The sequence below is a fragment of the Mercenaria mercenaria genome, chromosome 6, assembly GCF_021730395.1.
Source record: "Mercenaria mercenaria strain notata chromosome 6, MADL_Memer_1, whole genome shotgun sequence".
Classification (NCBI taxonomy): Eukaryota; Metazoa; Mollusca; class Bivalvia; order Venerida; family Veneridae; genus Mercenaria; species Mercenaria mercenaria.
In genome coordinates this window covers 86,924,238-86,942,643 of record NC_069366.1, presented here as the reverse complement: position 1 = coordinate 86,942,643, position 18,406 = coordinate 86,924,238, and the positions used below count along the sequence as shown (strand labels likewise).

At 34.8% G+C, this 18,406-nt stretch overlaps 1 protein-coding gene across 1 annotated transcript; it reads left to right on the top strand.

Annotated features, from left to right (window-relative positions):
- Positions 1-2,353: 2,353 nt before the first annotated feature.
- Positions 2,354-18,067, top strand: LOC123548299 (pyrimidodiazepine synthase-like). Its single transcript, XM_045335447.2, has 5 exons — positions 2,354-2,605; positions 12,652-12,757; positions 14,293-14,515; positions 16,407-16,536; positions 17,530-18,067. Exons 1-5 carry the CDS (start codon positions 2,578-2,580, stop codon positions 17,772-17,774), a joined length of 732 nt encoding a protein of 243 aa, XP_045191382.1. The 5' UTR covers positions 2,354-2,577; the 3' UTR covers positions 17,775-18,067.
- The last annotated feature ends 339 nt before the right edge of the window (positions 18,068-18,406 follow it).

Below are 18,406 nucleotides of genomic sequence, written 5' to 3'. Positions count from 1 at the left end.
TTTGTGGTGATAAAATCAAGAGGCAGAGTAACATCAGATATTTGGGGGCCTATTTGGACGAAACTTTAACTTTCAAAGAGCATATAAAGATAAAGTGTAGAACGGCAATGTTGAATTTTTTCCGAATCAAAAACATTCGCAAATATTTGACTCAGGATGCAACTGAAACCTTAGTGCTATCGCTGGTTATTTCGCATTTAGACTACTGTAATGTTATTTTATACGGTATTTCTGATTGTGACATCGCAAAACTGCAACGCATTCAAAATATGTGTGCGAAGTTAGTTCTGAATCGTAGAAGAAGAGACAGTTCTAAGCAGGCACTCTACGATTTGCACTGGCTGCCGATCAAAGCCAGAATAAACTTTAAGATCTTGACGTACATGTTCAATTGCCATGTTGGAAATGCGCCTGCATATTTGATTGAACTCTTAACACCGAAAATCCCCCAGCGCTTCCTCAGATCCTCGGAGTCATCAGTTGACTGTTACACCGTCCCTTTCAACAAGCGAAAAACTTTTAGTGATAGAAGCTTTAGTACTATAGGGCCAAAGTTGTGGAACAATTTGCCGTTGAACATCAGACAAAGTTCTTCAATTGACTGCTTTAGGAAAAAGTTGAAAACGCATTTCTTCAGAGACTACTTTGCATTATTCTAAGTTTTGACTGAGTTTTAAAACAGTGATGCTGGTGACAGTGATAGGAATTTAATGTTTGTCTGTGATAATTATATGTTAGTAATATTTTAAAATATAGTATTATCATTGACTTTAAATTAATAATTGCTATTTTGATTCGTTTTAATTAATCTTATTTAAAATATTTTATATTTAATATTTTATTTCAACTTGTATTGTAAAACGCCATTGAATATGTTTTAAATGTAGAAATAGGCGTTTAAGCAAATAAACCAGTTTCAGTTTCAGTTTCAATAGTCCAAACTTTTGCCCGAGGTACGAAGGATCGATGGTAGGTATTTTTGCCTTTTGACGTTATTTTACATAATCAGCTATGCGCTAGATAAATACAAGTGGCTTCTTTAAAAAAGAGAGGTCAGCTGCTTACACAGCTTCTCACAGGCAGATCACTACCAAATCAAATGTAGTCCAAATATAAACAGTGCTGATCTTTCTCCCTTTCCTCGTGCCCTTTCTCAATAGCATCGTGTTTTCTTTTACTCTACCGCGTTTCAGTACGTATCACTTTGCATTCTATCGAAAGTAAGTGGATTTTATATGAAATAAAGAACAGCCGAATTTAGTGGTGTTCGGTCTCACACAGCTGACCATGTACAAAAGAAGAATTGCCACTGTTGCTTTGGACGAAAATTTTTTTTCAAAGCTGTTAAATACCTATGCAGTAGCATCAAAAAGTTTTCTTTTGCATTTATGCGTATGGAGAATATGTGTTAATATCATTTCAGGTCATCATTATATGCGTAATTACTGCAGTTCGTTTTTTAAATGCGCAAAATTTTAACATTTATTAATGGTTCACACAGTGGAGAGGTCTGATCAGACCAATATGGAAGCATTATTTCCTTTTCTACAGAGAGAAGACAAATAATTCTAAAGCCTTTATTCAAGTTCATTTTGCAAGAATCTGAATCTGTCCCCTCCGTTCTTCCGTATATTAGTTTTGTTTAATATAAATATCTCATTGAAAAGGACACAAATTTACGTAGTTCTCATTCTCTCAACAACAAAATAGTATCAAATGTGTAAAAAAGCTAACTACCGCGTCAACTACGCGGTAAAAAGGATTTCAGTTAGAAGAAATGAAGTTGCTATAATAATAATAGTGAGTTATACATTTCTTGATATTTTAGACACATTATTATCATATATTATATCATGTCATATCATATCATATATTGTATCATGTCATCTCATGTCACGTCATATCATAGATCAGATCAGATCACATCACATCAGATAATTATTAAACGTGTCACATATCCGGTCAGGAAAGATTTGTACTTTTCATTCTCTTGACGGGCGGGTGTGCGAACCGCACCGCATGGCTACGCCCTTTGCCTAAAACAAGTACAAGTATTATATTGAAACTACGTCCAAAAACGGCTATTGTTTTTTTCATAACAGAGCCTCTCAAATCGCCCGTTGCACATCTCCAAACGAACAAACACTTATTTCATCTTTTGCTAAATTATGTCTGGTGTCGATTATTTTCCTTTCTCTTTTGTTATCTTTCTTTCGGTCATCTTTTTTGCAGTCAGAGGTAAATGATTAGGCCAATAGTTCGTGTTTTATGTGCGCATCCAACCGTCAAATGCTGTAAGTTACAGTCCGATTCAAAATAACCTTTCCGACGCGGGCTATTCGTCCATTGAAAAAAAGAGTTTCAGAGACTTTGCGGTGACAGAATCAAATACATAATTAGTAAAAAGAACCTCTGATCCTATATATTCACATGATGCGGTCTGCGAAATTTTCAATCTGCAATGAATGTTCGTGCAACCTAATTTTTGAACCCGACTGTAGATAATTAACAACTGTTTTACAGTCTCTTTTACGATCTACTAACAAAGTGGAAAATAAATATTCCCTATATCGCATCATGTCTTCAGAACAAGCATTATGGTCAGGTAAATATTGACTTTTTATTATTTATCAACGTACTGTTGTATATTTTATACTAATAGGGTATATTTTACTCTATAATAATTTCAATCTACCGCCACACTGCAAGCATATTTTGGTTTGTCGTTTATCTTTTTTCAACGTACAATTGTATATGAGCCGCGCCATGTGAAAACCAACATAGTGGCTTTGCGACCAGCATGGATCCAGACCAGCCTGCGCATCCGCGCAGTCTGGTTGGTCAAAATCCATGCTGTTCGCCTTTAAAGCCTATAGCATTTGTACGATATCTAGGCCGTTTCTATTTATAGCTGGCACTCTTATCAGCAGTCTGTGACGTCAGGCGATTCGGACAAACATTTCGGAATCGCACTGAGTAAACTGTAATGTACATGTAAACAAAGCTCAAGATTAAATATTTCTGGAGATAAATTAATGGATAAATCATGGTAACAACTAAACACTGTTGTTATGGAGATTGTAAAAGTGACTCGAGGACTTTGAATAATGATGGAATTTTTTTCATTGGTTTTGGAAATGGATTTCCAAAGCCCAAAACAGATCGTGAAAAGTGCATGCGTTGGGTGCAAAACTGTGGACGGAAATATTTTACCATCGCCAATGTTAACAAGGATACTTATATATGTTCATTGCATTTCGTCGGCGAGAAAGGTCCGACGGAAGAAAATCCAGACCCGATCAAATGTGGAACAGAGGTAAAACCGTGTTTCATTTACAGACTATTACTGAGTATTGAGTCAGTATTATGTAAATGACCGTCTGCCGAACATATGAAAACGCGTTGATTTTAATAATGAAATAATACAATCTTATTTGATAATGTACTTAGAATGTGTATGCACCAATACTGAATCGAATACACAGTAATGAAACAATGAAATAATAATAATCAATAGGATGCCACTAAAAGTTTGAGAAGGTGGGTGGGTGGGGTGTTGTAGACTACCTTGTTAAAAATCAAGTTTTGAAATTCTTACTAGTATAACCAATCAAGACAAGACTCCTAGCCGTAGACCAGGGCGTACGCGGCATATTTCACCCCAGATTCTGTTGTGCATGATTTTAACTGAACTCCACTTTTATATGTACAGGTTACCAGAAAGAGAAAAAGACCTGCTGAACGCCTGCCATACAAGACACCAAAACAGCAGCGTACAGAAAGAAATGAAGCAGCCCAAGCAATGATGATGTTACCAATGACTGATACTATCAGTCCTGTCGTGAGTGAAAATGCACATGAGGGCTTTGAGACTGTTGCAAATAATGCTCCAAAAACGTTGTTCACAAGTACAGGAGTTAATTGTAAACCAGATGTACAGGAAAAGGAAAGTCAGACAGAAAAAACTGTGTCATCAGATATTGTACGGTTAAAAATACAGAACAGAATTTTAGAAAACAATCTCAAAGTCTCATCTCAAGATCAGTTCCAGATTCAGAAGCCAAAGAAACAAAATACAGTTGAAGAAAAGGCAAGAGTCACTGAGGCCTTCAGTGTGGACACCTATATGAACGATGACAAAGCGTTTAAGTTTTACACTGGTTTGACATGCATTCAGTTTTTGTGCCTGTGGGACTTCTTGGGAGACTGTACACAGAAAATAAATTTTTGGAATTCCAGTGTAAGCAATCCAGACAAGACTCCTAGCCGTAGACCAGGGCGTAAGCTGCTTATTTCACCACAGAATCAGTTGTTTATGTTTCTCATGCGAGTTCGGCTTGGATTGTTACACCAAGATTTGGCGTACAGGTTCGAAACAAACACGAGACAAGTTTCCACAATAATAATAACCTGGGTTCAATTACTTTATAAACAGTTTTCGATGTTAAAGGAATTTATGTTTGCTTCCAGAAGGAAAGTCCGAAAACATTTGCCAAGATGTTTTAAGAAATATAAAAATACGCTGTATAATAGATTGTACTGAAGTTCATGTGCAATCCCCAGGAAATTTTGAACCCCAGGGAAATCAGTACTCTTCTTATAAGGGATACACTTCATATAAGTTTCTTGTTGCAGTTGCACCAAATGGCGCTATACTTTATGTAAGCGATGCGTTTGAAGGCAGTATAAGTGACAAGGAGATTGTAAAACAATCAGATTTTTTAGAATTTCTTGAACCAGGTGATGTTATAATGGCAGATCGTGGGTTTCTGATAGACGATATGTTAAATGAACGTCAAGTTAAGTTGATTAGACCACCATTTCTTGGTTCTAGGCATCAGTTTACGCCGCAGGAGGAAGCTTTGACAAAAGACATTGCTAAACATAGAATTCATGTCGAGCGTTCAATTGAAAGAATTAAAAAGTTTAAAATTCTTCAGCGAGTTATACCACAGGCTTTGCAGCCAGTTTTCTCACAACTAGTTTTTGTTATAGCTTGCTTAGTAAATTTTCAAGACCCACTAGTTAAATGAACAATTAGGCGTAAAAAAATTGTTTGTTTCTGGCATCACGACCTACCCTAAATTTTTGGCTCTACCCTAAATGTTTTTATGGCCTTGGAGAATATTTTTTCCAACTTATTAACAAAAAGTTGCAAAACTTCACTTTTTATGCTTTAAACATGGTCAGTGATGTTAGAAACCAACTTACTTATTATATAAATGCTCTAAAGGCATAACCCCCTTACTTGTAAAAATTACTTTTTGGACATAAAAATAATTTCTGAAAAGTCTCTTAATAAAAAAAAATTCCCCCCAAAAGATTTCCAACCTACCTATCCTAATTTTTTTGAGCATGTTACCGGAAACAAAGAATTTTTTTAGGCCTTATGATCTGCAGTTTCAACTTTTGTCCCATAAAAACACAGGCAATTCGTTTGAAAAGAGAAAAGTCAATGATCACTCTTAAATTTGTATTTACTTTTCATGTATTTACATATGTTACAATAATGATTTCAGTTAATACTACAATACTAATAAAATCATGTGTAAAGTTAACAATAATAAATATTTGTTTTCACTATATTCATACATTGCTTATAATGTATAACAGATACTGGTTAAACCAGTGTATACAGATTCTGCACTAGTACTGACTTGTTCCCCACAAGTACTTAACAACTTCCACTCTAAAATAAAAATATGTGCATATACACCAAAGGATGGTAACAAGTTTTCCAGGCCCCATTTAATCAGTGTAAATGGATTCTGGACCAGTAGTGACTTGTTCTCCACAAGTGCTTAACAAGTTTCACTCTAAAATAAACATATATGCACATATACCGAAGAATGATAACAAGTTTTCAAAACCACACTTAACCAGTGTACACAGATTCTGCACCAGTACTGACTTGTTCTCCACAAGTACTTAACAACTTCAACTCTTAAAATAAACATATGTGCTTAACAACTTCCACTCTAAAATAAAATAAACATATATGCATATATACCGAAGGATGATAACAAGTGTTCCGAGCCGCACTTAACCAGTGTACATAGATTCTGCACCAGTACTGACTTGTTCTCCAGAAGTACTTAACAACTTCCACTCAAATAAAATATGTGCGTATACACCGAAGGATGATAACAAGTTTTCCAAACTGCACTAAACCAGTGTATACAGATTCTGTACCAGTACTGACTTGTTCTCCACAAGTACTTAACAACTTACACTCTAAAATAAAAATATGTGCATATACACCAAAGGACGGTAACAAGTTTTCCGGGCCCCACTTAATCAGTGTACACGGATTCTGCACCAGTACTGACTTGTTCTCCACAACTACTTAACAACTTCCACTCTTAAAATAAACATATGTGCTTAACAACTTCCACTGTAAAATAAAATAAACATATATGCATATATACCGAAGGATGATATCAAGTGTTCCGAGCCGCACTTAACCAGTGTACATAGATTCTGCACCAGTACTGACTTGTTCTCCACAAGTACTTAACAACTTCCACTCTAAAATAAAAATATGTGCATATACACCAAAGGACGGTAAAAGTTTTCCGGGCCCCACTTAATCAGTGTGCACGGATTCTGCACCAGTACTGACTTGTTCTCCACAAGTACTTAACAACTTCCACTCTTAAAATAAACATATGTGCTTAACAACTTCCACTGTAAAATAAAATAAACATATATGCATATATACCGAAGGATGATAACAAGTGTTCCGAGCCGCACTTAACCAGTGTACATAGATTCTGCACCAGTACTGACTTGTTCTCCACAAGTACTTAACAACTTCCTCACTTGAACAGAACATTCATTGTCAAGTTTATATAATTTTTAAGCTGCTAAGCTCACGTGGTGTCCTCATTTCGAATAATTCCGGACAAATGTAAGAGTGGTGAAAATTTATTAACTTTTCCTTTATTTCAACCCAGAAAGTTTCATCAAACCTAATCCTTTGAATAAAAGTCTCCTTGCTTGACCAAACAACAAAATCACAATACTTTAAGCCTGTTACCCCCATTTGCATCTGAACTTGATAGAAGTACGCATGTTTCTTTTTCAATGTTATTTCCCCGTTACAATCTTCTAAACAGAATGTTTTCACCTGTGCTGGCTTAAGCACAGTCTTGAAGTCAGAAATTTTATGATTTTCCAAAATTTTGGGGCATTTAACTTCTAAAATTCCATATTTGCACTGGGCTTCATCCAGATCTAGAATTAATCCATCTGGACTACATGCAAGTTCAGGATTTGTACCATTTACCCAAAGACCTGTGTTTATTGTTTTCAGACGTTCACTGTTTTTTAAGTCTTTGTAACATTTAATAGCCTCTGTCTCATTCTTGACACCATAGCTAAGAGCTGCTGATGTCACTTTTTCTGTACTCCAGAGTTTTCTGTACAGGAAGTTCCCTATGGCAATCCCTGACTGGAGGTGAACTACAGTGTGGCAAGTTGACGCAGTTAGCCTAACTCTTCTTTCGGTAAACCAACGATCGCTCCTTTGATCCTCAACCAAAAGAGTTGGATAACTGTTTTGCGAAGGCACTTTGAGATGTTCTAGAAATATTTCTCTCCACTCTTTGATTACATTTATCTGATCACTAGTCACTTCATAATCCTCATAACTGAATTCTAGAATAGAATTCCACATTGATGAACTAATTCTTCTATTTTGCAAGTTCCACAAAAAATTGTCCTTGACATTATCTTTGTCTTTGTTTACTGTTGATGGCCCCCTTGGATCAAAGTCAATTACAGAATTAATTTTACGTTTTTTTGAGCTATATGATAATTCTTGTACACGTTTTGGATTTTTCTGTTTTTGACAACCTCTATTCCATGTACAGGGTAATGAAGTGCAGCTGGTAAGGTCTTTACCCGATAATGACAAGAAATTTTCCAACGCATACAACAGTCCAGTCACATGACTACAACGTCCCATAGCGGATGCAATGCAAGTGCAAGATGCATCTTTAACAAAGCCAGAATGTACACTTAATGTCACTGTCACATCATATTCCACATTTGTCCGCATGGAAGCCATTACCTTGCTCTTTAAAAAATAGTGCTCAGATTTGACACAGTCCTGCATTTTCTTCACATGTCCGCTCTCAAAAAACTTTAACCCCTTTTGCATTGGCTTTGCAGTGTGAAGATCTTCAATATCATCATCACTTTCATCACTTACATTTTTGGCATTCACAAACTGAACTGATTCCACAATGTGGTGGTGAATGTGGCCCTTATTGAAAAGTTTTGGCATTTTCTCCTGACAAGATGGGAACTTTCCCCATCCACAGTATGGTAGCAGAGGAACACGAGAAGGCACTCCTGCAAGTTGTAGCTTACTTTCCTTTTTCAGTTCATACCATTTCCCACAATCTACCCCGACATCAATTTCCTTGTCTTTGCCAGCACTGATACAACTATGAACTCTGCAAATAGAAACAAAAATAGAAATAATTTTTCAAAAAAATACCTGGTAAAAATTTATGAGGCAAACTACCTAACGCTTGTCAAAAATCTCTGATTAATTTAATGTAGGCAGTGGCTAGGTAGTTGGCTCTATATATTCATCGTATATGAACATGTAAGTCAAGTTCAGGGTTCTCGGAAATGCCATATTTGGTCGAGGTAGCCGGCTTAATATATATACATACCATAATGAACATATAAGTTGAGTAAGTGTGTCAAAGTAGCCCATCCATACATACTAGTTAACAGGTACAATGAATATATGGATGGCACTTGTTTGAAATTAACTGAATAAATGATCTAGCATTTACCACAAATGACTACGCATTATTGCAGTTTCAAACAAATCTACAGTACTGTACCCTACTGCAGTACTGTAAATATGTTACTTTCGGTTCAGTTCGCACTACTGTTTCGGTAATATAATATTCCAGACAAATACACATGCATATACACGAGAGTTACGCTTTTTCATGTAATTTTTTAGTTAACGATCATTAATTTACACTTGCCTGTTCCTTACAATGAACAAGTTCACATTGCATCCACAATACACATCACATTAACAATGTACAGTCTACTAACAGATGTAGTACACGGCATAGAGTTAACACAAAGAAGTTGACTTACCGCTTCAAGATTTCACTCCTATTTCCAGTTTTACGTAGATCTAGTCCTCGGCATTCCAGCCACCTACTTAATTGTGTATTTGAATGTTTTTCAATAGACTCATAAACAAACTTTGCCCCAGGCACTTCGTTTTCATTTAATTCTATGTATTGAAAAGGTTCACTCGCTGCCATTGTTGATAATTCTGAGGAGGCAGTAAACAGTTTTCTGAGCTTCTCGGCTTAGAGTCGCCTACCTAACTTTCAAAACCTCACACAAAAGTCTGTAACCACACACCTGAAATAAAGATATTGCAACATTAACACCACTGTATGTCTATCGTTACAAACCATCTACAATACATCTCTAATATCTAGTTTTCTGTTTACAAGACCTGAATTTTGTGCTCTCCCGGTCGCGGAAACTGATGACGAAAAAAGCTAAATTTGCCGATTTTTAAATCGCTGCAGAAAATTCCCTGAAAACGATAGCCCCAATTGCTACACTGTTCCATACTCCAGTAACACTGTAAAATCTGAAAATAAGCTCAAATATATGTGCCATCCGTACCGTTTTTTCACTGTTCCAGTTTTCCTGAGGCCCCTGCTAAAATGACAACCCCACTTTAAGCTAGCTCAGAGGAAGCATGTATACGCTCCTGCAAGTCATTACGTCATACTATCAAGATCAAGGCTACTCAACTGATTTTTTTTAAATAAGTGAAACTCAATTCTAGCCGCTGAAACTTCAATTCTAGCAATTATTATTATTTAGAAGTTCAAATATGCACTTCATTCCGTAAATTGCCTCTTATTTGTAAATTTCACCCCGGCCAATTCGACACTAACAGCTCAAAACTGTTTACTGCCTCCTGAGATAATGTTTGTCCGAAATCTTGACCACGTGACCTTTTGTACTATAATTAGAATGACCGCATCGCTTTGTGACGTATGCATACCTGGATATCGTACAAGTGCTATTGCAATTAGAGAAAACGTTAGCGAACAGCATGGATCCAGACCATGCGCAGGCTGGTCTGGATCCATGCTGGTCGCAAAGCCACTATGTTGGTTTTCTCATGGCGCGGCTCATATATTTTTCTTCTTTTCGCTGGATTGTTGGAAGAACAGGTAGAGCTGTTGCACTCATCCGTTCATCCGTGACCGCGTTCGCGTCCCGATTTCATGGCTTTTTTGTGCGTAAGGTGGAATCTTTGTAACCCGCAGTATGAATGGATTATAACTCGAAACTGCACACACCTGCTCATAATGATAATCAAGCCCCATGTTCACAAAACATTTTTTCAGTCTCAGCTGAGTTTGAGATTAAAATTTTAATTGCAAATTTTAGGATTAAATTCCAGTTGAGACTGACCATCTTGAAAATAGTTATTAAACGGACTAACCCACACATTTTAGGCGAAAAATAATTTCTCTCAAAAATCCATAGAAAGTGAGTACTCTGAAAGTGACTATAAATACAAACTAATTTGACATTAGATTTAGCAAGATATTCTTATGAATAATTCAAAAACATTGTGCAAAAGATAGTAAACCGTTTCAATGCTTTTGAAATAATGAAAAAAGTCTTCTTGCATTTTTACCAATAACTCACTTTTTTCACCCATTTTATCATTTTTCATTGTCATATATACAATTTGTGCCAAACTTGATGGAAATAAACATGTTGAAAATTTTCAGCCAAACCGTGGGCGAGTTGCTTTAACTTAACATTCAAATTTAAACTTGCAGACAAGTTTCATTATTTACCCTTACCCTGCTAAATTTCTATAATGAACTTGTCCATCTTTAAATTTGAACAGCACCATTAACTGTTAAAAGGGGTGCTTACCAAAAATATATTGACTGAATAGCGAACAGTGCAGATCATGATCAGACTGCACGGATGTGCTGGTCGCAAAGGCAGAACTAATTGTATCCAGCATACTAAAGGTTAAAATCAGCCGAGACTGAAAATATTTTGTGCACATAAGGTCTGAAAGCGATGTATCACCGGCGCAACAACAGAAGTAAATGACATTGTAGGTGATACCGTACCACCTATGCGAAGTATGATAGGGACAAGAACGTAATGTTCAGAGATACTAGTCCTTTTAACCAATGGGAACTATGATTTATCATCATAACTGGCGTGTTTTATGTTTCAGAGTTGTTTCCCCTTATTCCTAAGTGAGAAGGATGTTAATCGAGCGCTTTTCTGTCCTTTAACAGCTTTGGTTATATTAAAAATGACACTTTGGAATAGTAATGACACGGTTAAAAATACCATGTTGCAATTAAAACAAAACAAAAAGTGAAGAAAATATGCTTAAGGGTTGATATGCCCTGTCAGGGGATTTTTTGTTGTAGGTTTCAACCTCGTAACCTTTTGTTAAGCAAGTTCAAGGGAGTTGGTTTTGTTTAAAAAACACCAGATGTACTACGACCGACCATGTTCAATTTCGTTGAAAATATCAAAGTTCTTTTCAAACTTTTTTCTAATTTTCAAAACTACAAATAAGTAATAATGAATGTGTTAAATTTGTATTTTAGCAGGAATTTGACCTTTTGACATAACATATTTTTTTAAACTTAAAATGTAACAATTTAAATGTTTGAAAGGTTTGTTTCAATAATTCTCGAAAACAATGCATGTCAGCAGTTTATTTCATCAAAAGTGAATGAAGATAACCTTAATTTTACAAGGATTTATAAGTTTTAATTTTCAAAACTACAAATTAGTGATAATGAATGAGTAAAATTTGTATTTGTAACAATTTAAATGCTTTACAATTTATGAAAGGTTTGTTGCAATGATTCTACAAAACAATGCATGTCAGCAGTTTATTTCATCAAAAGTGAATGAAGAAAAACAATTTATTTTTTACAAAAAGCACCTTTTTCATTTTATGGCGGCCGTTTTGGACGCCATCTTGGATTTCAGAATTTACAAACTTTTACGAACATTTCGGTATATAACATGCCTTGTTAAAAATTGGGTCCGGGTTACCCTTAGAAATAGTGGACTTTCTAGGCCGAAGTCACCCTACCAATAAAGTGTATATTATTCTATACCTTTTATGTTTCAGTTAGTGGTGCGACGTTTTTAACGAATCCCAATTTTAACGAAACGATAAAAAAACTAGTGTATACCAGTGTTTAACAAGATGTTAAAAACTGTTGACCGATAAAACAAAATATCCGCATGGAATTCAACGTCAAAAACGATATAACAAACCCAAGAAGTGCTTTTTTTATTTAAAAATTGAACATTTTAGTGCGTTTAGAACATTTTGTGATACATTCTGTCAATATTTGCTACATTTGATGTTTATTAAAAAAAGAAACAGTTTTCTCACGCCATGCCAATGATTGTAAGCAGGAGTCATATCATTCACGCGAAAAATACTTTTTTCTTGACAGTATGGCAGTATACTAGCATGACTAGCGGAACGGATTTTTGACAAATGCGAATTGTTAATTGGATGAGAAAAAAGTAGGTTTAGAATAACTGATTACTTATGTTTTATACATTTTTCAGAGAGCGAATATCCTAAGTTACAGCCCGGTGTTCTTAGATTGTATAGCAACCGTTTCTGCCCTTTCGCAAAAAGGACACGACTCTTGCTGGAACACAAGAATATTCCGTAAGTACATCATAGTAACATCTTCATTCCCTGAACAATACTCTTAACTGATTTATACAATACTAATCTCTGTTGCACCTCAAAATGATAGCAACGCATTTTGGTAGTCACTACCAAAATGCGTTACACTCAACACCATTTTTATAGGAGACATTCCCTCCTTCTATCTCTTTCTTTTGTGCGTAATTTATAAATGAGCACAGCCCTTGATGTAGAAAATACTACCAAAATACGTTCCATTCCATGATCCTTAACACACCATATAACTTTCATCGCATTTTGTCGCTACCAAAACTCGGCCGAATTTTGGTAGGGACTACCAAAATGCGTTGCTACCATTTTGAGGTGTAACAAAGCTCGAGATCTTACATGATTTATGCACAATCAATTCTATTTAAGCCTTTTAATTCACTATAAAGTGGGAGCATCAGTTCAAACATACAAATCCAGACTGTCGCTTTTCTGGTAAAAGGATTTGTTTTACTAATGTATGGAAATTTTTCCAAAAAACCTCTATATGTTGAGACAGAAAACAGCCTTTTGATTACGTGATTGTAGTATATGTTAATTTTCTTAATAGAACATTTTGCATTTTATAGACTGCATTGTGCTTTAAAATTTAGAAACAAGACTTTCTTTTCGTTTATGATGTAGCGTTGTCAGTTTATGACAAATGTATGTGTTTTCAAGAACTAGTACAGTTAACATTATATGCTGTTTTCAGTTAATGACAAATGTATGTGTTTTCAAGAACTAGAACAGTTAACATCATATGCTGTTTTCAGTTTATGACAAATGTATGTGTTTTCCAGAATTATAGTACAGTTAACAAGATATGCTGTTTCTGTTGTCAGTAACCTTCAATTTGTACATTGTAAGATCGAAATATCTTACACCGAGTGCAGTGCATACCAGGTGCAATTTATTCTGTAATCGTGAGTGAAAGTATAGAATCTGGTATTCAAGTGTAAAACATATTTTCATCTTATATACATGTATAGAACTAACACATTTTCTTTTTATTCCGTGTATTTGCCTGCCTCACATCCAGCGCAACATCATAACGTTGAGCGCAATGCTTATATCAAAGCAAATTCATATATGTTATAAGAACTAATGTTTTGAAGAATGTTTCTGAGAAGAATTTCTAAGTATTAATATTTCATATTCCGAAACGTTCAAATTGTCAGAAATATTTCACTGTTATATTTCTGGAATTTACTGAAAAGCGTGTGATATAGGAACTTTTCACATGACGCCTTATATAAATTCTGGTCCATAGTCTGTGCTATTAACCAGTCAATAGTTCAACACAAAAACTTGAAGAAAGTCATTGTGAAATCATGTAATAAAACACTTAATTATTGAATGATTTGCCTACCAATAGTCAAAACTATTGACCGTCTGTCCTTCGGATTTCGGGCAATAGTAATGACTATATTGACCGGCTAGCCTTTCGATATGTGTATACTATTTAACATAGGAAAAGAAGATATAAACAATTAATAAAAACAGTAGTTTTGCTTTCTTTGCAGACATGAAATTGTCAACATTAACTTAGCTGATAAGCCGAAATGGTACACGGAAAAGGTCAGTTGCCTTGGAATGGTTCCAGCAATTCAGTGTGGTGACGTCATAATTTTTGACTCGATCATTGTCAACGAATATCTTGACTCAGTTTTCCAAGATAACAGATTAGTTCCAGAAGATCCTTACAAAGTGGCAAAAGACAAAATGCTAGCAGAAATCTGGGCGAAGGTAACACAATTTTAGAAAAAGGGACAGACACAATTTAAGGTCCATATGAAGATATGTACGTAAAATCAATCATGTAAAGTAAACGTTGTTTTAAATGAAAACTGAACAGCGAATAAAACATGTTTATTAAGCTACAAAAGAAGTGTCATTTTTTCTTAACTAATGCCTTATAATATAGAAAAAATACTCCAGGAAATTGTCACATTATTGGATATTTCACAATTTTTAATACACTACTGTAGTCTTAGAACTGTAAAAAGTGTACTTTTTATGTATTTGCAATAACGTCCAATTCCTTAACATGATAAATTATTTAGTTTTTTGTTGACTTAATCATTTTTGTTCTATGAGTCCTTCTGTCATGCGCTATTTTTTAAAAAAATGGTCATTTGAAAAGGAATTTAAGAGAAAACAACGTCTGTAAAGATATAAATATAATGTCTTGTATGAAAACGACATGATTCAACTTTTAAGAGAGAATATTAATAATAAAATGAGCTTCTCAGAATTATTGGTAAAGTAATGAAGTTTTACCAACGTACTACTTGATCTTTAAAATATCCGCAAGAAGTTATACCCCATCCCCAACCCCATTCACACACCACTTCTTAAATAGCCATTTATAAAGAAATAGAAATTAATGATTTTCGTATTTTCTTAAAACACGCGCCCTAGATATGTGAAGCATCAAAACGAAAATATATATACTAGTAACCGTGCTTTGAATATGGTCCCTACAGATATGAAAAAAACATGATTCAAGATTTAAAGAGAGAAAATTAATAATAAAATGAACTTCTCAGAATTGGTGGTAAAGTAACGAAGTTTTACCAACGTACTACTTGATCTTTAAAATATCCGCAAGAAGTTATACCCCATCCCCAACCCCACTCACACACCACTTCTTATATTGTCATTTGTAAAGAAATAGAAATTAACGAGTTTCATATTTGCTTAAAACACGCGAACCTAGCTATGTGAGATTTTAGCACTTGGACTTGTTGCAAATGCATCAAAACGAAAATATATATACTAGTAACCGTGCTTTGAATATGGTCAGTTTTTTTTACAGGCATTGCACTGTTTGGAACCATGGTCCCTTCATGCAGTCCTTTTCCGGAATACAATGCTTATATCTGCATATTAAAAATCGTTCAATAGAATTATATACACGTTTTATATGCTGTAAAAGTTTCTTTTAAAACAAGTCGCTGTGATTTTACAAGACGAGTTAGAAGATAAAATGCATAATTAATTCATAGAACATACAAACAGTAACGTAACAAATTATTGTTCACAAGACAATTTTTACCATAGGCTTACACGTGTTTCTGTTGTTTGTAAAGAACGAAGAAATTTTGAAATTGGTGAAGTCCCATTAACATCAGGGGTAAACTTAAAGGAAAACTGATGCTGTAAAGTTACAACACTCCTTTATTATAATTAAACTTTTGACTGCTGGCGGCAAATGATTCTGCCTTTGCGACCAGTGCACCAGTGCAGACCAAAATTAGCCTGCACATCCGTGCAGGTTGATCTTGGTCTGCACTGTTCGCTATTCAGTCAATAAATTTTCAGTGAACACCCCTTTGAATAATAAGTGGTACTGCCCAAACTGAATGATGGACCAGTCCATTTTAGAAATTTAGCAGGCTAAAGGTTAACACATACTATGAAGTTTTTCTTTAATGGAAAGGAACATAACTCGAACGTAAACTTGGGCTATTTTGTATCATTGTCCTATAGTCTATAAGTTGCTGATAAAATGTAATTTCGAGAAATACATATTTTAAATCCTTAGATATGACTGGATGAAATTAAGTAATATACAGAAAAAAGTTCTGCGACCTTTACTTTGGAACGTAATTGTAAAATAAACTTTTATATACAGGTACTTAGACAATGTGGGAAAATGTTTACATGCCATTCTGGGAATGAATCTGAAGTCATCCCTGATCTGTTAGCAGAACTCGACCATATTGACGAGGAATTAAAGATTAGAAATGCTCCGTTCTTTGGCGGTTAGTATATAGAGGATATTTGTTTGTTTTGAGTGAATATGGAATATATCTCACTGAGAAGTGAGAAAATTTCAAATATTTTCACGAGCGCGTAGCGCGAGTGAAAATGTGAAAATTTTCTCACTTCGAGGTGAGATATATTCCATATTCACTAAAAACAAACAAATTTTCTTGTTATTTTATGCTCAATTACGTTGAGAAATGCATTTTGCAACTGTTTTAATCTCAGCGCGGGAAACAGACGCACGTAAACAGACATGACGTCAGACGTGATGTGACGTTATAAAGACGCATGCAACAAAGTTCCATTTTGTTTTATATTTTGCTGCATAACGGTATGAAATTCTCTTTAAGTAAAATAATTTGAATCGAGAAATATACTATAAAGAACAAAACGCGACTATAATTTTCATCCTGCTTTAAGCAAATAATTTAAAATTCATACACAATGTATGAGGGGGCGGAGCTCATATCTCTCACAGTGTGAAAATATAGATTTCATATTTTCACAGTGTGAGCGATGAGATATGAAAATATTTAACTGATAGAATACGGTATTTCATTAGTTAGCATAAAATAAATACAGAATACACAGTGCCTTATGACTTTAATCAATTTACTTGATAATCAAATACATTTCTACAGTAACAAAATTCCTTTTTTTTTGAGACCAAATAATTTTCAACAAAATTAATCGATTAAGATTATTGTACTTGTTTGTACTCCAGACATTTTTCTAATCGAAGACGATTTGAAAATGAAAGCAATTAAAGCTTAGAGAATACGGAAACCCACAAAAGGTACAAAAAATCCAGAAATATTATTGGTCCTTTTTGTGTCTAGAATTACCAATGACGGAACTTTCTTACCGTTGCGGTCTTGATGTGTAGATTTATGTCTGATCTATTATACAGACCGTAGGCAAAGCAGAATCTTGTAAATTTATAAGGGGAGGTAATTGTGCGGAGATTTTTGAGTATTTTACATTTTCAGGAGATAAACCGATGATGATAGACTTTCATATCTGGCCTCATATGGAGCGTATAGTACATTATTCCCAACTCTATGAGGAGTGTAAACTGGACAATGGAAGATTTCGTCATTTGACGCCATGGATTGGTCGAATGATGTCACTTCCGGTGGTGATAAAAACTAAGACACCATTAGAATGGTTCCGATTATTTATAGAATCAGTGAAAGCTGGAAAAACTGATTGCGATATTGGTTTAGCTGAATAAGCTGTAGAAAATAATAATCTGGACATTGTTTTTCTCGGGATCTTTACCATTTTTGAAGTCTTCTTCAGCCCTATATTATATGCCTAATACGGGTGTTTTATGTCTCTCATTCTATTCAAACTCTTGTAACATTATTGTATTCCGTCTCGGAGCCGTTGTTTTTGGAAAGCAACATGTAACTTGGTTTTTTTTAAACATCTCATTGGTCTATATTTTCATTTGTCTGATTACTATGTACATGTTTTGTAACTACAGAGATAAGACACATTTTAAAGATTAGATTGTATACAAAGTGTTTTATTATATTTCTAATCTTACATTAGATATAGAAGATCTAATATATTATTGTAACATTAGTTCAAAGGTCAATGTCATATGAACCCAAGTTGACTATTTCTTTGCCGGATTCGGAAGGTATATTACTTTATAAGTACGGCAATACGATTGATACTTTCCTGCTGTCTCCGTGTTCCACGGATCTTACATGTTCTTTGCTTTCATAAGAATTATTTCCCTTATTAAGGCAATTTTTTCTCATCCTAGATTTTTCTATTAGAAGAAATTTGGAAACAGTAGCTAGACTTTCAAACATTTCACGTAACAGCATTTGTGTTAGCACGAAGGTTGATCCT